The 22,658-nt window shown below is 42.4% G+C and overlaps 2 protein-coding genes across 3 annotated transcripts in view; one reads left to right on the top strand and one right to left on the bottom strand.

Moving 5' to 3' along the window:
• Nucleotides 1–22,658, bottom strand: part of USP18 (ubiquitin specific peptidase 18) — a 424,666-nt gene that overhangs the window by 5,709 nt on the left and 396,299 nt on the right. The window lies entirely within an intron of this gene.
• On the top strand, nucleotides 12,336–21,968 carry LOC138722714 (aldo-keto reductase family 1 member B1-like). The gene is made up of 10 exons (XM_069861218.1): nucleotides 12,336–12,489; nucleotides 14,010–14,177; nucleotides 15,067–15,183; nucleotides 15,879–15,956; nucleotides 16,800–16,922; nucleotides 18,610–18,716; nucleotides 18,917–18,998; nucleotides 20,069–20,152; nucleotides 21,038–21,120; nucleotides 21,466–21,968. The coding sequence occupies exons 1-10, from the start codon at nucleotides 12,421–12,423 to the stop codon at nucleotides 21,506–21,508; spliced, it is 954 nt and encodes a 317-aa protein (XP_069717319.1). The 5' UTR covers nucleotides 12,336–12,420; the 3' UTR covers nucleotides 21,509–21,968.

The following is a 22,658-nucleotide window of genomic DNA, read 5'->3' as shown; positions in this document are numbered from 1 at the left end:
CTGGGAACCCCCAGCTTTCCAGTCTTAGGGGAAGGCCACCACACTGCACAAATGGTAGGCAGCAACTTACAGATGTTTCTCTAAATTATTCATATATGATTATTACTGGTTTATAAGAAAGCTGCAGATAGGTACACAATAGCCCCCAAGGCTTTCATTTGTGAAGAGTAGTACTCCTCTTCCCTACCAAATTATATCACTGAATTTGTGCTCTTTTCAGCAGTTCTAAATCATGTGGGTCTTAACACAATATTGCCGTGATGATGTGAAAATAGCTATTACAATATTATCATAATAACATCAGTAAATCAAACATCTTATTTACAATTAATCATTTTTATCTTAGAAAACTGCATGTACACATTTAGTCAAAGTTATTAAAAAATCTTCAAATACAAATTATACTATGCTACACGACTACTTCTGAAACTTCTGACCAAAATAACTTGCACTGGGTAAATATCAGGGGCAAGATGATATTTTCCTGCTAATTTGCTATTCTCACACCAACTCATAGTTTTATAAGAAGCAGTTTTGTTAGGTCTCAGACCCATAAATAATCTTTTGAATGTAATAGATTATTTTAAAACAGTACCTGAAACACACCATGAAGTACATGTTCAGCCTCATCTAGTGAAGCTCTCAAACACCTGCTTTCCACAGGACACAAGCCAAACAGAGACATCAAACAACCTTTAACTGAATATATTCTATAAAAGAGGCAAAAAAGTCTATCCCTTTCTCTCAAATGTTTGCTATTAAAATCAATTTGTGCAGCTCCATCCCTTAAATCAATGGGTCAACTTCTACTGTTTTTCAGTGGGATCAGGACTAGCCTCAAGGAGCTCCTTCTATTCACTGTAGTCCGCAGCCACACTGAACAGGAGGAACTGCACTGGGCCTTAGCATAAGGATACCTATTTTTTGCCTCTTGACATCCATGTTGATATTTTATTCTGCTATTCTATGTAATGCTGAGATCATGTGAAAATAAAATGGGTACCCAAAGCCATGTAGCTGGCCATTTACTTCCATCATATTCATCATGCGATTAAACAGCTTAGAACTAGAAGCAAGCATTCAAACAGAAGTAGTCAGGCAGAATAAATATAGAGATTGAAATAAAAGGCTGAAGAGAAGGAAGTAAAATAGAGATAATGTAGAAGAAATTATATTATTGGGAAAAGAGATAAGATGATAAGGGAACAAATAGCATTAGGCTAGCGAGAATGACTCAGGCACTAGGCTTCAACATCGAAGAATAAAAGACTTCTGCCAACAGCCCTGCTTGCAACAATAAATGTTTTCGTCTCTATTTTTCATACCATTACGTTTCCAGCAAGCATCTTGTTGCTGGTAAAATGTTCCTACAATTTGCCAAAGAAGCAGGACACACAAGGAGGATGAATGAGCATTTCAGCTTCTTCTAAGCCATGTTACATGGAGATTTTGCACCCTCTGCAGGTCCAGAAAGATATAAGAAAAAATACAGATATACCCTTCCTGTAATAGAAGGCAAGAGCTGTAGGCATAATTTTCAGTTGCAGAAGCAGTAGATTTTGTGGGATTTTTGAATGTGATATTTATGGGTGGTATTTTTTATTGGGGAATGATTGTTTTCTTCCTTTCAGACCTTTGCGGGTGATCTCCTTCAAGAATCAAGCCATACACAATATTCATCTTTCTCTTTACGCTCCAACTGAGTGCAGGACACTACACTGCTACCTGGATTCAGGGCACTTGCAGTGACCACAAGCCTTATGTAGACAAACTTGTCTTGATCACCACTTGGAAATATTAGAAGAAAAAGGGTTTAAATAACCAAAACCTACAACACGTTTAGCTTCACCTAAACATAATCACTTTGTACTTCACTATATATAAAATTAAACAATCTTTCGTTTTCATGTCCTGGTTCATATTCTTGGTACTCCTCTGCATGGGCCACTTTTGACCATACACAGTAAGGTTGAAAAAAGCAGCAATCATACAAGCTCTTGCAGAGATAAGATGATTTCAGGTAAAGGACATGTTTTTTCCAGTGTCACTTTGGAAGGATTCAGCAAAAACATATTCTGTATTCTAAGAAAAGGGGACAATATTGTCAATTAACAAATATATCAGTGTAATCATGCAGTGAAAACCCAGGGCGTAAAAATCATTCAGCCTAATACACCAGCACAAAAATCAATAAAAATAAATATAAGAAATTAAATCAATGTAGTTTGAACTTTATTTCCTCAAAAGAGAGTTATCTTCTAAAGTATTGAAAGAGAACAGTCTTGACAGTGGCTGACAAAAGAGCAAAATAAAACGTATTGTATTCAAGATGAAAGTGATTTTGATGGATTTGGTAAAACCAGTTACATATTACAGTGTACCCTTATCTAATAGATCTGCCTTACTACATGTAACACGGCAGCAAATATAAACAAGGTCCATGATTGATGATAAAAAATTTGTGATGAAAAGACACATTGGACTAGTATCAAGTGTATTCCAGGGAAAGACTGTATACCATTTTCCCTGATGATTTCAATGTGTATTTAAAACAGACAGCTGTTTTCAATTGTTTTTGAAACCTCCACTGACGTCAATAAGAAAACAATGTCAGCAAAAGATCTACGATAAAATATGATGTGCTTTAAGAGCAACTGTGCTCTTGGTTATTTATTTTTAAAGTACATTGTTGCTTTCATTGAGACCCAGATGAAAAACATATTTACATTTAAGAGTATTATCATCCTACTTTCCCGACCTCTCTTCTTTCTTTCTGCATTTCACGTCTAATCTCATGCCCTGCAACTTCTACATAGAAGCCCTTCCTAAGTCTTCTCCTTATTTCCCCACCAGTTACACTTCCACTTTCTCCCTAATTTAATAAAGATCATCAATGAAGTCATTCTCTTGAAGCATTGTTATCAGGCTTTATAGATTATCAGGCTAAGGAAGAATTCATTATTTATGTCTTTCAGGTACAGAAAACTTAGAAAATAATATGAGATAGGTGTAAACATTGCAATTTAATTTTCACAACCAGAGGACATGTAATACTTACTTTTGAGAAGTTCACAGCTGACATCCAGTTAGTCCTCCTATTCTGTAGGGGTCACATAAGTATATTAGGAAGGTTTGAACCTCCAGCTAAAGAAACATCGCTAAAATCAAGAATAAATTACACCAAAATTGTAGAAAGAACAGCAGAATCTCCTGCCAACGATCTAGGGAGAGGTAGGACCTATGATCTTCATTCCTTCATAACACTAGAGAGTTTTTCAAGGTTTCTTATGCTTCTAACATAGAAAAGAAGCATAAAGCCACTTAAAGCGATCACGTAAAATAATTTCCTTGGAAAAAATCTCAAATTTTCTCTCTTTACTTAAAACATTGTAAAGTTGGCTATTCTTCTTAAAGCTCTTTTAAAATGGGGTTATCACAGTCTAGCTTTGTTAATAATTTGATTTCTTTGACAAATAAAATAAAATCATCATAACACCTACCCTGAGTTTACTCTAGCACCATTGTCTTCTCTTGAAAAACAAGGTTGTACAAGTGCAGTTGGAAGCTGGTCTGCAGAAAGTCACAGGACCCTTCCTCTTTACACATGAATACCAACCGCATTTAAAACTCCAGAAAAGTCTGATGTAAAAAAAAAGTCTATACATGAACAAGAAAACAAAAATCTAAATTAAGAATATAACACTAACAAAAGCAAACAGCTCTGTTTACACGAATTTGGTTAACTTGTCATTTCTAAGTATACCCCCTTTAATACAAACGCTCCTATTTTAATGAGATCTTTAAATAAGAGACTGTCAATTCTCTTGTAGCAGCAATGATAGCGATTAGTCATCATCTAAGCCATTTCGAAATCAACTATTTCTATTCACTAAATGTAAATACTATGTCAGGTAATTTGTTGGATGCCACCCAGGCATATCTGATTGCTGATATTCAGATATAACTGCATGAAGTGTAGCTGACAGGTATCTGACAATTGCTATCAACACTTCAGAGTGGGAAAAGCTGGATTGCTGCCACATCAGTACATTTCCTCACAGATTGAAACTTTCCTATGCTCTCCTCCATGACTAGCCACCACCATTCCCTTTGTACTGCTTAGCTCAGGTACTCAGAGTACCTGGTATTAAAGATGCTGTCTCAGCTCTTTTCTAAAGTGAACTGCAATGGAGAAGCTCCAAAATTTAAAGGAGGAGTGGAAGAGAGGAAGGGCCCTAAAAGCAAGGAATATTCAGCAGTCAGGCTGCACAATTGTTGAACTGATAAAGGTTTCACAGAATTTACCTGAAGGCTCTTCTGGACACAGTTAAAGTACACACTTCTGGAGAAACACAGCATACTAGGCTGGGGATTTGGTAGACCTCCAGTGATTCTGATCCGATTAATTTCTAACACTGGTCTTAGAGTTTTGGTGAAAAGTTTCACTTCAGTGTTGGTAAAATCAGTGTCTTGCAAGTGTCTTGCAAAGGCAGCTGCTGTGTGTAGATGATTTTGTTGAAGTCCTGAAAACTCATGACATGCTCCCTAATTTGTGTTCTGGCCACTCCACTCAAGGAACCGAGAATCATTCAAAGCATTTCAGAGATGTCTGTCTTACATATTCAGCTCCCATTGCCACTAATGTGTCACTTCATGTTGACATTGTCAGATCCATAAACGTAATATAGTGGAAACAGGACAGATGGAAGTAGCTCTGTCTCAGTCAGAGTACAAAATTCCTGCTATCAGTCATTAAGGTTTGTTTGCTTTTGTTTTTAAAGACAGGTTGAGAGTACACAATAATATAAAAACAGACAAAAGACTGGGTGTGTCAAGTATAACATAGAACGGCAATCATTTGTTTTCACTGACTGCCACTCTCATCCTACAGCAAGGCCACCTATAAATCAGTTGCTGGTGAAGTGCCAGCGAGGTGGCAGCCGTGATTCGAACACCACTGCCAAGTTTACCATGTTCACACCCACACACTGCAGTTCAAGGGTGAGTGGGGCTAAATGCCCTGGTAGACCTGCCAGGCTGCCCAGGGTGTGACGAGACTGTGACTCACATAAAGCACAGAGGTGGATGTAGGCTGATATTCACCCGTAAAAGCCTGGAAGGCTTTTATTTACAGCAGTAGTTATCTTCAATAGACATAAGGCAATAAGGCAGAACAAAAGTGTAAAGGCTTTATAAACAATTTTGTGCCAATCCCTTCCAGCTCAATAGATTTCTGAGTGACACTAGTGTTTGTACCTTGATCCTTATGAAGCACTTTCCACCATCCCCAAGGGCTGGCTAGCTCCTGGACAGACCCTGCTTCTCCCCAGAGACCTGTCTTGCTGCAACATTCCCAGCAGTAGCGCCCAGCACAACCCTGCAGCCCCTTTAGCACGTCTCAGCTGAGCAGCCACCAAACTGTCATCAGGGACCTGCCTCCACACAGCTCAGGCTCTTCTTAAAGCAGTGCAACAGATACCTTAAACCATACAAAGAAACACATTACCACCTCAAATATGGTCAAAGGCTGACCTCCTCCAGGTCTCTCTGATCACACAGCATAAAGAGATGTAGCTTCCATGGGGAGGGGAAAGAAAGAACAGCTCACTAGCAATTGTTTACTACATATCCTCCAGATACCCTGAAACATCTTACAGACTGTATGACAAAGCTGCTCAGAGGAAGTGCCCAACAAGCACGGGGAAGGGCTCAGACTGTTACAGCTCCTATTCAGGTAGCATGGCCAAAGAACTGCAGAAGAAAACATGCTCGCAAGGGCCCTGGCTGCTTCTCACCGTACTTGCTGCATTTGTACCAATGAGGCATCATCCAAAGGAAAAAACTAAGCACAAACTCAAAGGCTTCCAGCTCCACAGTGGCATACAGCAGTTCTGCTACCTCATCTCCTAACTCACCCAGAAACCTCAGCTCGGTAAAGAAACTTGCATAGCCAGGGAGCCTGGCAACCCAAAGCATCTCAGCTTGGGAACCCATGCACTGCACAGGTCTCTCAGAACCCACCAAACCAGCAGAAAAGACGTTGATCTAAAAGCCTCCTCCTGCTTTGTTACAAGCCCAGGAAAACTGGCAGATCTCCCAGTAACTGCTTCATTCCAAAAGTACAGGGATGTCTTGACACTTCTGATCCCAAAGTTTCCAGCCCAGAGAACAGCCTCAGGCAGAGGAGCATAACTTGATATGGGGTGCCATGTCTACATCCAACCACAAAGACCCTGAAGAATGACTACTGAGACAGCTTTATGCCTGCAGCAGAGGAAGAGCTTTGTTGCAGAAGCGATTTGCAACAGGCTGCTTCTTGTAAGCTTAGCAAAATGTACTTTTTTTTTACAAATAAGCACAGAGCATGCACCTGCCAAATTCACAGCTGCAACACCAGCTACCGGGGACTACAACAGCCATCCTGCTGGAGAACAAGCTCAAAAAGCAGGTCTGGATAAGCACCCCAAGAAGTGACAGCCACACTTTGAACAGCTCTGGCATGTTTGTCATTCCTACAGGTAAGGTTCCACTTGAACCCACATGCCACAGCCTGTGGCTAAGTGGGGCTGGGTGCCTGGGAGGGTTGCCAGGCTGCCCAGGGCGGGATGGGAACATGACTCAGCTAAAGCACAGAGAAGGATGGAGGTGAGCATGTAGGAACTCGAGTATCTCTCATATTAGAAGAGGCTGAGAGAGCTGAGGCTCTTTAGGCTGGAGAAGAGGAGGTTCAGGGACATCTTATAGATCTCTGAAGGGAAGGTGCAAAGAGGATAGAGCTAGGCTCTTTTCAGTGGTGTCCAGTGGCAGGGCAAGGGACAGTGGGCACAATCTGAAACACAGGAGGGTCCATCTGAACATTAGGAAACACTTTGCTACTGTGGTGCCTGAGCAGTGGAGGTGTTGTCAAGTGTTCCTCCTTGGAGATATCCAAAAGCCATCTGAACATAGTTCTGGGCAACCAGCTCTAGGTGGCCCTGCTTGAGCAGAGGAGTTGGACAACACAACTTTTACAGTTCCCTTCCAACCCCACTCTTCTATGGAAATGTCTCAGTCTTCACCCATAACAAATTCTGCAAAGATATCCAGTAGGCATTTAGACTCACAGAAAAAAAAACAGTTTATTAAAATGTAAATGGAGTCACCTGTCTATTCTTAATTATTTCATATTTGTCATTTCATTATTGTTTTCACATTTCTCTCTGACATAGCTGACTCTCCACATCTTTTATAAAAAAAAGAAAAAAAAACACCAACCAAAATTCACATCCTGAATACATTTCCTGTTTCCCTCACTTATTGTGTTACTCGCTTGTCAGCTCTGCACAAGGAGACATTTATGACAGAGTCCTTATTGTAAGTTCAGGAAAATAACACACATTTGTTCTCCAAAGAACAGTAAGGCTCCCTCATGTTAGCACTTCCTGACTTAAGTATTTTCATCTGAACAAAACCATTCCCAATAACATTGGACTAGACACGGAAGAGCTTTGCTTTTTGTGCTTCAATATTTTGGCAAGGGTTAACCACAAAGAAGCACCATTACTGCCTGGAAGGACATTACTCTAAAGGAAGGACAACTCAAAATCAGACACTAGTAAATGAGGTGACAGCAATGACTTGAAAATGGTAGCCACCCTCACAACATTATGTACTAGTCGCCTCCTGTATCTGTACACTGTGACTCATGAAATAGCATGACAAGATGCTCGGGCGAGCAGCCAGGCTTTACAAGAAGCAAATTCATCGTGACTCAGCTAAAACATTGGGATAGTTTGGCCCAATTATGGACCCATACTGCATCTAGGAAAGAAAAAAAAAACAAAAACTTTTTAACTCCCATGAAGTCAGGTTTTATATGGCTATAAATGATGACAGTTATCTTTCTCCATGCACAAAAAGCAATCAGGTGAAACAGAACAGAAATACCAAGACAGAAAAGCTGGTGCACATCACTGTGTCATTCCAGCAGATCTCCCCTACAAGCCCATGCTGTTGCTCATTTGCTAAAATCAGCACCCATTGCACCTCCCATGGAGAAAGTGCGTATTAGTACTAATGAGGCCATGCTTGGCTGGAACACAACTGACCCCAGTGTTAAACAATCACATCTTACAGTATCCAAATCTGTGGGCACAGACTTATCTTAAGAAAAGGGTGTATGAAAAGGTATGATGAAATGCATTAGTAAAGGAGAGTAGCAAATTGAACTTTGTCCCTCTGAATGTGGGTGTCCAATGGGGTGAAAGGTTCAAGGCCATGAGAAATTGATGACCGTTTCACCCACTCAGCCCTGCTGAAGGAATGGAAGTTTGTTGCAAGCACATCCATCTGCTGTATCCTTTCTGTCCTGAAGGCCTGGGATCCAGGCAGTCCTTAATTCCCTCTTTCTCCTTCTTTGTTTGGCTGTTTAGAAGTCACGTAATTCTGCAATTTCAAGTCCTGCTTTCCACTGCAAACTCTTTTTGATGCTCTTGGGAATGTGATTCTTTAGCCAAGACTGGGGATTTCCATGGTTCCCCCTCTCCAGCGCAGCCTTTCTTAGGAGAGCTGGCTAATTGCTATGGTCAGGCTGGTGAAAGTGAATAGATGGACACAGCCCTTAGAAGTCAAATAGTCCAATATAAGAATATAGCCCCAGCAGAAAAGGGACTCCCTCTCAATACCATGCTGAGGTGGGTACATAACACAGGGCTCAGCCTCCAAGGTGAATTAGAATGCAAAAAGAGGTCCTTGAAAGGAAATGATTACAAGCTTAAAGTTTGTGATTTGCTACAGTGTAATTCCAATCAGTCACAGAATACACACACAAAAATGTCAAAGAATACACACATATGTATCATATAGCTAAAAATTTGATAAAAGAGAAAGCACAGTTTAGTCTGAACAGATAATACTCAAGGCAAATCTGGACATCATCTGCTTCCACTGATCTAAAATGCCGAACTGGCTAAGTATGTAAAGGCTTGGAGCACATTTGCACAGAGAAGGCCAGCTTCAACATAAAATGAAGCATCTAAATTATAAAAATTCTGAATTGATTGAACTCAGTCATCCCCTACCTTCTCCCACCAGTCACTGGTTTTACAGAAGTAAATTATTTCAAAAGTGTCAATGTGGAAACCTCAGGTCTTAGAAGAAAAGTTTAGAGAGAAGAAAACTGTTGAAGACTAGACACCTGATTTAAAAAAATAAAACAAAGTAAAGGACCGGTTATGAATGAATCTCATAGAATCATAGAATAACCAGGTTGGAAGAGACCCACCAGATCATCGAGTCCAACCATTCCTGTCAAACACTAAACCATGCAATATATGCATGCAATCTCATATGCATATGCATATGCATATGCAATCTCATACCTTTCCACTGAAGATTTGATGTAATTAAAGGTAAGTTGTAGCTCAATCTCAACATTTTCTAGTCTGTTCTTGACAGGATTTTAGTCAGCTCCTGTTGCTGTAGCACCCATGCATCTTTAATAGTAAATTACACAATAGATACATGTCATAGGCTTGCTGTAAAAAGTTTGTCGACGTAATCAGAGGTCAGTGCAGAGGTATAGCATGGTCCTTTCTGGCCTTAAAATCAATGTAACATTATTAATTTTAAAAAATCTCTATAGATCTGCCTCTGTCCTTCTCTTTTCTGTAGCTCTTGCTCTCTCTTTTCTGTTAAACTCCTCACATCTCTTGTGGTACCTTTGTTTTTTCTTTTTCAGGGGGTTGGTTTGGTGAGGTTATTTTCATATTTGTTTTCAGTTGAAGAGACCTCCTCCCACTGCTCTAGCTTGAACATACTGGAGTTGTCATGTCAGTTTGAAAATTTTTTTCCCTGCCTACTTTTTGTTTTTCTCTCTCTGCTTCGTATCAATCTGGTATCCTTTTCATTCTGCAAAGTGTGATGACCTTCAAGGCAGCAGAAAGATGACAATGAAGCTTGGTTAAACCAATGGCTTAGAAACCAGGGCAAGGAAAACAGAAAGAATTTTTGTTCAAATATAAACCCAAACCATAAAAATTTTAACAAGTGACATCGAACATTGTCATTAGAATGCACTAGTGGCACAGTAATTCACAGTAGTCTCTATATTTTGATAGACAAATCCTATCAGTCCAAGCATAAAATGTTTGATACTCCCTTACTCATGCTGTACAACTCACACTGAGACATCAGTGGAACATGTAAACCGGTAGTCAGGGGGTCAACAATGAACATGATGGAGTTTATAGCAATATAAGCAAAAGAAAAAAGGAGACTTAAGAACCAGTGAATCCCTACTCTGACAAACACAATACCTAGGTTCTGTGACATGCAAGATGCTTCAGGTTAGGGTGTTGGAGTTATATCATAGAATCATAGAATCACCAGGTTGGAGAAGACCCACTGGATCATGGAGTTCAACCATTCCTATCAATCACTAAACCATGCCCCTCAGCACCTCTTCCCTTGAAAACCTGCAGGGAAGGTGACTCAACCACCTCCCTGGGCAGCCTCTGCCAGTGCCCAATGACCCTTTCTGGGAAAAGTTTTCTCCTAATGTTCAGCCTGAACCTCCCCTGGTAGAGCTGGAGGCCATTCCCTCTCATCCTGTCCCCTGTCACTTGGGAGAAGAGGCCAACTCCCTCCACAACGAAGCTGGTGAAGGGGCTGGAGAACAGGCCTTATGAGGAGCAGCTGAGAGAGCTGGGGTTGTTTAGCCTGGAGAAGAGGAGGCTGAGGGGAGACCTCATTGCTCTCTCCAACTACCTGAAAGGAGGTTGTGGAGAGTAGGGAGCTGGCCTCTTCTCCCAAGTGACAGGGGACAGGACAAGGGGGAATGGCCTCCAGCTCTACCAGGGGAGGTTCAGGCTGAACATTAGGAAAAATTTTTTCCCAGAAAGGGTCATTGGGCACTGGAACAGGCTGCCCAGGGAGGTGGTTGAGTCACCTTCCCTGGAGGTGTTTAAGGCACAGGTGGACGAGGTGCTGAGAGGCATGGTTTAGTGTTTGATAGGAATGGTTGGACTCGATGATCTGGTGGGTCTCTTCCAACCTGGTGATTCTATGATTCTATGATACTGACACAAAAATCCTGTGAGGAGCAGGCAGGAACCTTTGCGAAGACAAGGAATACAGAATCCAGGTAGGGAATACCAAGTTCCCTTTTAATGAACTCCTCCATGAACAGCAGGTGTGCCTAATATTTTCTAGGACAAAAGAAGGAAATTTCAGTCCATTTTTCACCACTTGACAGTAGCCTAGATGTTGAGGAATTTTTAGATCAAAATGCTCACGGATATTTAGATGTGCACAACCCAGCTTTTGCACCTGAATAAAGCTAGCCTTGCAAAAGAATCAGTTACTGTAGAGGACACACTGTCTTTAAGGTTTCTCTCTGTATCATTAGAAAGTTGCTCTGTCTTGTACTCCTCTCCTTTCTCATGGGAAGCTTTCCTCGGGAGTCCTTGACTTGTTACTTTGTCGACCAGAGTGCTCACATAGCCGTGTCTCATGGGAAAGTACAATAATGTATGTAAATAATGATTATTTGTTGCTAAAGGAGATTTGACAAATCAGCTTAGAATCATAGAATCGTAGAATCACCAGGTTGGAAGAGACCCACCGGATCATCGAGTCCAACCATTCCTATCAAACACTAAACCATGCCCCCTAGCACCTCGTCCACCTGTGCCTTAAACACCTCTAGGGAAGGTGACTCAACCACCTCCCTGGGCAGCCTGTTCCAGTGCCCAATGACCCTTGCTGTGAAGAATTTTTTCCTAATGTCCAGCCTAAACCTCCCCTGGTGGAGCTTGAGGCCATTCCCTCTTGTCCTGTCCCCTGTCACGTGGGAGAAGAGGCCAGCACCCTCCTCTCCACAACCTCCTTTCAGGTAGTTGTAGAGAGCAATGAGGTCTCCCCTCAGCCTCCTCTTCTCCAGGCTAAACAACCCCAGCTCTCTCAGCTGCTCCTCGTAAGACCTTGTAACACAATGGCTTGCTTCAGCTAAGAGAGGTATAAATGTGTTGTGAACCCTGATTAAAATGGCTTCACTTGATCATATTGGTCGTGCCTTGTCCCTTAATCCTCTGCACCTAGAGAAAGTCTTTCAGTGCCGGAACAGCTCATGCAGCAGCTCTCCTTGTGCCCTTCAGGCTGCAGGAGAACACACGCAAGGTGCCAAGTTCATCACTAAGGCCCTTGCTTTTAGTTTGTTCAAAGCAGAACCAAGCAAACACCAACTCCTCTTAGCAGAAGGCTTCTAGACCCACCCGAAATTTCGAAATCGCGGGCGTCTCCGGTTTCCCGATGCCCTTAGGGGAGGCTGGGGGGGAGGTGGAGCAAGGGCAGGGATTGGCCCCAGCCGGGCGGCTCCGAGCCTTTAAAGCTCCTTCGTGGGGTACGGAGAAAGCCCGAAGGGACGGAGAAGAGCGGGTAACCATGGCTAGTCCTTGCGTGGTCCTGAGCAACAAGATGAAGATGCCGGCCCTGGGTCTGGGCACTTGGCAGGTACCAGGGGAGGGGCAGCAGGAGGTTGGTTCAGCTGCCGTGGTGCGGTGCGGGCTGCCCGGGGAGACACAGCCCCGAGGAGGGAGCCGGAGAGTCGGTCTCGCGGCCGCTTGTGTAACCGGGCGGGGCGCCCGGCGCGGGGGAAGGAGGGGGGCGGCCAGCAAGGGATAAAAAGGAGGAAAAAGGAAGAAATAGGAGTCGAAGGAGGTGGAGGGAGGCAAAAGAAAGAGGAAGGGGTGCAGAAGAAGGAACCGCCAACGAGGAAAGAACGAATGTGGGTTGCAAAAGACATCTGGCAGCCGTGGATGGGAGGAGCGGGAGGTCTGAGCCACAAACCTGCCGTGTCTGAAAGGGTCTGGGGCAGGTAAATGGGCAGCACTGGGAACAAAGAAAGGAAAATGATGCTGGGCATTACCCTGCAGGAAAAGGCAGAGTCATAATGTCTCAAAACACAACGGATGACACTAGGCTGGGTTTGTGGATGATACTAAGCTGGGTGGAAGTGTGGATCTGCTGGAGGGTAGGGAGGCTCTGCAAAGGGATCTGAACAGGCTGGACCGCTGGGCAGAGTCCAATGGCATGAGGTTTAACAAGGCCAAATGCCGCGTCCTGCACTTGGGGCACAACAACCCTGTGCAGTGCTAGAGACTAGGAGAAGTCTGTCTAGAAAGCTGCCTGGAGGAGAGGGACCTGGGGGTGTTGGTTGACAGAGACTGAACAGGAGCCAGCAGTGTGCCCAGGTGGCCAAGAAGGCCAATGGCATCTTGGCTTGTATCAGAAACGGTGTGACCAGCAGGTCCAGGGAGGCTATCCTCCCTCTGTACTTGGCACTGGTGAGACTGCACCTCGAATCCTGTGTTCAGTTCTGGGCCCCTCACCGCAAGAAGGATGTTGAGGCTCTGGAGAGAGTCCAGAGAAGAGCAACAAAGCTGGTGAAGGGGCTGGAGAACAGGCCTTATGCGGAGCGGCTGAGAGTGCTGGGGTTGTTTAGCCTGGAGAAGAGGAGGCTGAGGGGAGACCTCATTGCTCTCTCCAACTACCTGAAAGGGGGTTGTGGAGAGGAGGGTGCTGGCCTCTTCTCCCACGTGACAGGGGACAGGACAAGAGGGAATGGCCTCAAGCTCCGCCAGGGGAGGTTTAGGCTGAACATTAGGAAATTTTTTTTTCCCAGAAAGGGTCATTGGGCACTGGAAGAGGCTGCCCAGGGAGGTGGTTGAGTCGCCTTCCCTGGAGGTGTTTAAGGCACGGGTGGATGAGGTGCTGAGGGGTATGGTTTAGTGATTGATAGGAATGGTTGGACCTGATTGTCCGGTGGGTCTCTTCTAACCTGGTGATTCTATGATTCTATGATTCCTTTCTGCTCTCTTCAGTTTCCTGCAAAACCACTGTTTTCCTGAAAAGTTGAAATGCGGCTTAAATGCAGGTGACAAATTCCAGTGGCAACTGGAAAGGGAAACTTTGTGGAGCTATTTCCCAGAATGCCATGGCAAAGCTCATGGTTTGGTTGGTTTTGCTTTCAGGCTCCTCCAGGAAAGGTGGAAGAAGTGGTGAAGGTTGCTATCGATACAGGCTACCGCCTTTTTGACTGTGCCTACTTCTACCAGAATGAAAATGAAATAGGGAATGCAGTCCAGCAGAAGATCAAGGAGGGGGCTGTGAAACGGGAAGACCTCTTCATTGTCACTAAGGTACGAGGATGCAGAATTATTGGGGCATGTATCATTTCTTTAAGAGAAAACTTTGTTCCATCTGTAAAGTAAACTAAGGACTTATTTCCTTCTACAATATTCATTTCATAGGTGTCTTGTCTGCTCTAAATTTCATCCTGTATTTGTACCTAAGGAACCATTGACAGCTTTGGAAAGGTAGCATGGCTGTTGCAGATCTAATAATTTCCTTGCATCTATTAAGTCACTTAATTGTACTGAAGGTTCATTTGTGTGGACCACAGAAAGATCAGAAAAAAAGACAAGACAGACATCTGAATTCAAAGATACCATGCTACTTACTGGTGTGCAGGACCTTAGAAAGTGGTGTCACATACAAAATATGAGCCTGAAAAGGAATAGAAATTAAATGATGGGGCTTAACTCTGAAATATTTTCTATGTATTTACTCTATTCCTTTATCTCACCCACTCATCTCCACAATGCTCTTTACCAAAAACTAAAAACACTTCAACTAAAAAAACTTATGACTTGGAGTTTTCACCAGCAAAGCCAGAAAATGTTGAGTATAATGAAGTGTTTCCACATACTCAGCCTGCCCAGGGAGGTGGTTGAATCACCTTCCCTGGAGGTGTTTAAGGCACGGGTGGATGAGGTGCTAAGGGGCATGGTTTAGCGTTTGATAGGAATGGTTGGACTCGATGATCCAGTGGGTCTCTTCCAACCTGGTTATTCTATGATTCTACTCTTCATTAAAATATCAGCTTCCATTTGTTTGGCATCCATTCAGTACACACTGGGTAGGTGGGAAGGGAGTTGTCCTCCTAGACCATGGAGGGAGAAGCATCTATCACCTGGTCTGGATCGTGGAAGCTGTAGAATCACAGTCAGGGTTGGTTTCTTCCCACAGCTGTGGAACACGTTTCACGAGAAGTCCCTGGTTAAGGTAGCGTGCAAGAAAAGCCTTGCTGCACTGCAACTGGACTACCTTGACCTCTACCTGATGCACTACCCTATGGGATTCAAGGTAGTCCTGCTTTATATTCTTTTTACCTTGCTGGTGTGTTCTCTCTTTTGGTTCTGTGAGCATCTCCGTTGTGCAGATGGGTCATGCTGTGGTTCATTTTGGCTCTCCCCTGAACCTGATGCTAGCAAGTGTTCAGTCACTGATTAGGTATTAGTATGTTTCAGTGCACGGGTCTGTCTTTCCAGCCTGTTGGAGCAAGATACATGAGGGTATAAACCCTCTTTGAGGAAACTGTAACCTGCACAGGATGGTGCAGTTTGGGGTCATGGCTGCCTGCTGAGCCAGAACAGTGTGAGCGTCTCAGGTTTTGGAGATGTTGGCTTGATCTGGAGCAACCAACAGTGAGAAATAAAGCAGAGTGCAGAAAGAATGTGCTTTTTTCCCCCCTCTAGTCTATACCTGTATAAAGTAAATAAACACCCTAGAATAAAGGGGAAAGTGGGGGAGTTGTCTCTTCCCTCCTGTCTAGATCTGCCTAAGTAACTCACATAATTGCTACTAATCCGCACTCTTCATATGCAGTGATTGATTTGTATAAATATGGCACTCTTCCAAAAGATAATACTGATGAACACACATGATTCTTAGTTATAACTTGCTAGTTTTGCTGCCTGTAATTCCAGTTAGAAGTACTTGTAAACAATAGGAATGAAACTCTTCTGAAAGTCTGTTTATTATCTACATTGAAATAACAGGCTGGTGAAGAACTGCTTCCTGTGGATGAAAAGGGTATGAGTATCCCCAGTGATACTGATTTTCTGGACACATGGGAGGTAAGTTCATGTTTGCCCTTTTTAGCAGGTATCAGCACTAGAGATGGAGATTAGTTTGGCTATGGAGGATTGTTGCTCAACACTGTATTTCATGACAAGAAGGAGCAGAGCTGCTGTCATCCCGTGTTTTGAGGAGCATGTCTTCAATAAGACAGAAGAGTAGGAAACTATTGGCATTGTAGGTGCTGTCACTAAAATAATATTTGCATATACACAATGGTAGAACTGAAGCATAGATTAATCCAGGTGTGGCTGTTGGCTTATTGGGAGATTCACACGGATAAAAAATTCTCACACTTTTCAGTGGTGGGCATTAGCATCTCAGGCTGCTCTTATTTCATCTTGGACTGAGATGATTCAGGATCTCTTCCTGCCACCTGCACCTCTGTTATGCTACAGCTCTGGGAAATAGTTTTCTGTATGATAGAAGACTACAGTTGCAAGAAAGTATTTTAAAGTTACTGAGTTTATGCTAACATCCTCTGTGCTGTGTTCTGCCAACTCAGAGGTGGTGTCCTGGCACAGGAAGAGGTGGAGGGGTCTCTCTTGCTTTTTTAGCTCTGATAAAGTGACCCCCAAAGAAGCCAAAGCAGAAGATTTTTCTTCCCATTACAAAAGCATTGGCCAAGCTAATCTTCTCATATTGCTTTCTGATCTGCAATCAGACATAAAGTATACAGGTAATGAGGTGAAAAGCTTTGGGGTGTTTTTATTTCATTTGTGATACTATTATTTAATCTAGCACAGGTTGTTTGTAGGTTTGGCACTAGCTTTAGGGAAATAAAATAGTGTGGTTGACAGTAATACCGCCTCATAAATGTGTTGGTTGTCTTTACTCATTAGGCCATGGAAGAGCTGGTGGATTGTGGTCTGGTAAAAGCCATTGGAATCTCCAACTTTAACCATGAGCAGATTGAAAGACTCTTGAACAAGCCAGGACTGAAATACAAGCCTGTAAATAACCAGGTAAGATTTTTATTTCCATTGATGTCAACTAATCTTAGAATAATCCTAAATCTATTCTGGTGACACATCAGCTCTAAAACTGACTTCTGCCATAACCTTTAAATAGCTTTGGTGCCATAGGAAGATCTTGCAAAGCACTAGATATTGCTTGTTATCTGAAAGTCTCTTCAAAGAAGTACTGCCTGCAACAGGCAAGGCTTTGCTGTGGCATCAGTGTTGATGGATTTTAGCTGACACGGATCTCAACAGAAAATATTTTTGTCGACTTGCGTGTATTGTACATTGTTGTAGTGGAGATTTGAGAACAGAACCATACAAACCAGTATGGAGTGTTCATATTACAGTAATATGAAACAGAGAGATGATTTATTTCTTAGACCTTAGAAAGCAGTGAAAATATCCATTACCTTGCATGTGTAAGAATTTGAATTTCTGCTACGCGTCCTCTTTCACACTGTCTGTGTCACAGCCCAAGTTGCCACAAAACTGGATAACCAGCAAACTCCACACTGCAAGCTACTGCACAGGCATGGGAATGTACCAGCATGCTCTGTACTGATTCACTGGAAGTATTTATCTTTCAATACAAAATAAAGCGTTTCACTAAACCTCATCATAAAAAAGAGGGTTGAAGTATACAATTACATCAAAAATTCTCACCACACACCTCATGAATGAAATCGAAGGACAGCAGGGGCATCAGGACCTTCTGACTTTATTCTGCATGTGACTTCTTTTGTACTCAGCTGAAGGTGCTGAATTCCTGTCTCTGTCAGCTTGGGAACAGCCAAGGAAATCCCCACTCTGGGTCCTGGGCTTGGGGCTAGCATGTGCACTGGCCGGACTTATCAGAAAGGGGTGACAGGACTTGGAAATATTTTAATTAGGGTTATCAAGTTGTGGTGGGAACAGACCCAACTACCACAATGCTAAAAGCTGCCCTAACTTTGACACCTTAAAGAATTTCAGGCTTTGACTCCAGTTTGCTTCTCTATGAGTATGCCTATGCCCAACACTGTCATTACAGCAGATGCCTAGTCTAACTGAGGTCTAGATAAACTACTGTACATGGACTTCATGTCACCGTGCCTGGTACCAAAGCTAAGGCCGGGGTTGTGCATGGTGCCATGTTATGCAGTGTGGACATATCCCTGTGGTTATACTATGGATTGTGGCAAGTTCAGTAGCATCCCTGTGTAGGCTTCTGTTGTTTCCAGTTAAAGGACATCTTGACCAAATGTCTGGTCAGAACATGATCTGAGCTAACCTAGGGATGGGCATCTCCCCAGGCTTCTTCAAAAGTCAAGGAGTCTCCTTAAGGAGGGGTTGGGTGACTCAGAACAGAAATTAAACTACAGAAATTCTGAGCTGTCCCTCTGCAGATGCGGTCTTGCTCTCTAGCAGTCCAGGAGACAGATTTCCCTGATTCCTGATACAGAAAGTACTTTCATTCTTCTCATCTGTTCCTCATTATCTTTGTATTTAGTATGAAGAAGCCCATTCTTTGTGCCAGGCCTCCAGATATGACTGTCTTGTGTAACTTTTTTATAAGATGGATTTTAATCATAATACTGGGAGTTTTTTTCTTCACATTTTCTGTGACCCAACACAAATCAAAAAGTTAGTTATGCTCTGGAGCCCAGCATGGTCTGCCTCTCTTTCAACCACCGTGTTTCTGTGCTTGTAGATTGAATGTCACCCGTACCTAACCCAGGAGAAGCTGATCAAGTACTGTCAATCCAAAGGGATTGTGCTGACAGCGTACAGCCCCCTTGGCTCTCCAAATCGCCCATGGTAAGAAAGCACTGCAGCCTTTCTGTATGAAAAACAAAGCATTTGCAACTTGAATCTTTGAGGCAAATTATTTAAATAATCAGGTATAATGAGAAAAGTGCTGCTTCTGTTGTTTTGTGTGAAGTAATTTGCAAAAAAGGTTTCCTGCAGGGAAGCTAATACCTTTCTACCATCAATATCCTAGTTTTTACTTTTAACAGGGCCAAGCCAGGGGAACCTATGCTGCTGGAGGATCCCCAGATTAAAGAGATTGCAGTTAGACACCATAAAACCCCTGCACAGGTAAGTGGGGTTGTCAGGGCAAACTTCTTCCTCCTCAGACAATTTTACAATTAGTAGATGTCACCTTCTCTAGACATAGAGTGTATTGGAGTTGAACTGCACTTGACTCTTCATACTGCCCCAGTTTTTGCCAGCATTCATATGAATTAGTAGGTATTTTCTAAGAGGTCTGGAGTGCTGAACTTTGTAGGGGCTGATCAGCAGTGGTACATGCTTACCTCAGGTGTCCCCTTTCCTCGGGAGAAGTCTTCTTCTCCCAGAGAGAAGTGCTTGGTCCCTGAGAACCCTTTTCCTCTGAGGTTTACTTAAAAATCAAGCCAACTCATTACTGCTTTCTCTAGCTAAGGTAACTGAGTTATCTTTCAGAGGAGCCCTGTAATTTGCAGGCTTATTCAATTGCTTCCTGTTTGCTTGTGTTCACAAAGAATTATTGAAAGCAGCTTGATTATTAAAGATGATTTTTTTTCTGTTAGCTGCTAGTTACGCAAATGAATTCATGCCCAGGTTACACAGAAACTGCCCTTCAAACAAACCCACATGTTCACAAGCAATCACCACAGACATATTTTAAGGCAGGCAGAACAGGATAAAAAATTATATGGAGCTACTGAGGGGGGAAATTTTAACATCCATAAATATGGTTTTCTTTTTAAGAACTTCAAAAAGCTTAGCCTCGGTGAGGTACTTACCTGTGAGACCAAAATAATTTACAGTATCGTTATGTTCATTTGGTCTGAGTATTCAGATAATATGACCCAGAAGCAGCATCGTTTCTGCTCTCCCCTCCCTCCCTACCTACAATAAATGAAAACAATACAAATCCTGGAGAACTGAGGATGTAGAAACAATACAGGCCAGAAAAAATTACTTTGTTGGTAGACTGCAAGCAAAAGGCACGTCCAACTCCTGTGTGCACACTGGTAGAGTCTTCCAAATCATGAACATGGTTGTAGAAAAAGAAATTGATTTGTACGTGGAGCAAAAAAAAAAAAAAAGTAAAAGAACACAAAATGCATTTGAATGGATTTCTTGGTACTGCTGTGTTCATGCTCCTCCTTGACTTTTCCTAGGTTCTGATCCGGTTCCTTATCCAGAGAGACATGATTGTCATTCCCAAGTCTGACAAACCGCAGCGTGTTCAGGAAAACATCAAGGCAATGTTTCCACTAAGACTTTTGACAACTTTTTACAGAGGATAAGCACCCACACCCATATCTTCTCTGCATTTCCAAGCAGAATCTGGGAGGCACTGGAAGTGAAACACAGATGTAAAGATTGGGGCTCAGCCCTACCTAACCATCTGCCCCTGTTCTCTAGGAAAAAGCATTTTCTTCCTGCCAGGAGAGAAATGGGTTTCAACAGGGTGGGCTGCACTCTGCTACTCTGGAAGGGGAATGCAGTTTTTTGCTTGCCATCTGGGAGATGCTAAGAGAGCCCCTCTTGAAGGTGTTAAGGACCAAATGGCAAATACCAAACGGCTTATGGTTTATGTCTCACTTTGAGGCTGTTGCTCCCCTTGGCAGGGAGGTTCAGCTGGTGGTTTGCTCATAAGGCCTGGCATCTTAGATGATCTCTCTGAGCTACTTTCAATTAATGCTGCTGCATTTTGGACTGACTTCTCCTTTGAACAACCAGCAAGAATTCTTAGATGACCAATGAATTGTGAGACAACTATACGCAGTTGGTAACCAGTATTTCTCTGTGGTAGCAGAAATACTTATTGCTAGTTCCAGTATTTGTGATGCATTAGGTAATTCATCTTTAGCACCTTAAGCTTTCTGTCTGTGCACCACAACACAAACGGCAGTGGTGCATTCAACTATTCAGAACTGTAAGACATTGCTACGAACAGCACATAGAGAGAAAAGTACTGTCTTGATTACTTCAAGGTTAAAATGGTGTTTGGCTGAGAAATCAGGGGATTTATTAACTGTGGCTGCAGTATGTTCCTACCTCAAGTCATAAATGCATGAATCGCACTTAATACCTAATGACTCAGAAACCTTAGTAACGCTTACTTTCTTTTTCCTCTATGGTAGGTTTTTGACTTTGAACTGTCTAAAAAGGAGATGGATGTCATCCTCAGCTTTAACAGGAACTGGAGGGCAGTTCCAGTGACCCAGTATGTTCTTTATTATCCTTATTACCCATTAGGTTTATCTCTGCCTACATTTTCATATCTCTTATATTGAAAACATACATCATCAAAACCAGAGAGATCTCATGTCTTAAACTCTGACCCCAGGTAATGAAACAGGTCCTGGAACAGCCATCGGGAGGCAGATTCACTTGGGGTATTCCCTTCAGCATCTTGGTGTTGCACGTGCTTGCTCACAAGCCTGTGTTCAAATTAATGGTAGCAGCAAAACTTGAGTGCCTTGGCAGTGGGGGAGGGAGACTGCAATAACAAAATGCTGCTGAAGATACCTTCTACATTACTTAAATAACCAGTTCTTTCTCTTCTCAGGGCTGTCAATCACAAGGACTACCCATTCAAAGCAGAATATTAATACCAGTAGCTTCTGTGAGACCTCCATGTAACTTCTTCCAGGTTAGAAGATGTGCTCTGTAACTTGGTCTTGATTTCTTTTTCTGCACTTGACAATCATTATGAGCAGTAATATTTCATTTTTAGGAGAAATATATATACTCGCTGGTATAATTATACTATATATACTAGCTGGAATGGATCTTTTGTGAAGTAGAAATCTGGTCGTGATTAACAGTAAAAAGACAATGTTTCTTCATTTGCTTTTGTATTTGTCTTCCTTAAAGACATTTTAAAGCCACTCTGGTTACTTACAAAAATTTGTAGATGTTATTTTCTGTATGGCCAACCATACTGGCTCACGAGCTGCTGTCAAGGAATGCTCTTTTAAATCACTTTGTTTTTAATATAGTAGTGATTTTTACATTGTTTATCTCTAATGCTTCAAAACTTTATGAATAAAGTTTGACAAAAAAACATTATCAAGGAAGTGTTTAAATTATTTCATACAATTAGCTATAAAAATATGCCTCAGTCTGGTTTTTTTCTAAGTTTTAGTACAGATAGAAAGGTGCTTCCTGTATAAGGACAGTACATACAGACTAGATTGCGGCTTATGCATCAAACACTATCGTGCTCTAGCTAGAACCTGTTGAACAAAGTTACATCTATTACTCCACGTAACCCTCCCTCTGGATAACTAGAAATCATATGCTTGTGTCACAAAGCAGTGGTGAAGACAGCATCAGGTGTAGTGATAGCACATCAAAATACACCCAGCTGAACACAAGGACTACGTACAAAATCACACTGACTTGCTCTGGAAGTCTCAAACACAAAATTAGGGTGTTTTGTAACTCTGCTGGCAGCATTCAGAATAATAGATACCACCTAGTGTTGGCTTTATTTAAAGGAAACATAGAAAAGCTTTTATTTAAAAATACCAAAGCAAACGCTGAGCTAGACTCACAGTTGCTTGAAAATAGCCTCAGATTGTTAATGCTAAGCCAAAGCAAAAGCAGGCTTGAAAAAGGCTGTTTTGTGGCATTCTGCAGTCTGACATGAGAAAGTCTGGTGAGGATGCTGAATGAGCTGCAGGCAGCAGCTTCGGGAGCTATTTTGGATTTCTGTTAGAACAGGGTGTTACATGCTGTGCTGCCATTAGAGCATAA

This window comes from Phaenicophaeus curvirostris, chromosome 1 (genome assembly GCF_032191515.1).
Source record: "Phaenicophaeus curvirostris isolate KB17595 chromosome 1, BPBGC_Pcur_1.0, whole genome shotgun sequence".
Taxonomy (NCBI): Eukaryota; Metazoa; Chordata; class Aves; order Cuculiformes; family Cuculidae; genus Phaenicophaeus; species Phaenicophaeus curvirostris.
Note: the sequence above shows the minus strand (reverse complement) of the source record. Positions and strands in the feature narration are given on the sequence as shown.

What these genes read in the sequence shown, in the direction of transcription:
- LOC138722714 (XM_069861218.1), top strand. Translation starts at nt 12,421, where the DNA reads ATGGCTAGTCCTTGCGTGGTCCTGAGCAACAAGATGAAGATGCCGGCC. An exon ending in ACCTCTTCATTGTCACTAAG is followed by an intron (nt 14,178 to 15,066) that starts GTACGAGGATGC and finishes TTCTTCCCACAG; the next exon opens with CTGTGGAACACGTTTCACGA. An exon ending in ACCATAAAACCCCTGCACAG is followed by an intron (nt 18,999 to 20,068) that starts GTAAGTGGGGTT and finishes GACTTTTCCTAG; the next exon opens with GTTCTGATCCGGTTCCTTAT.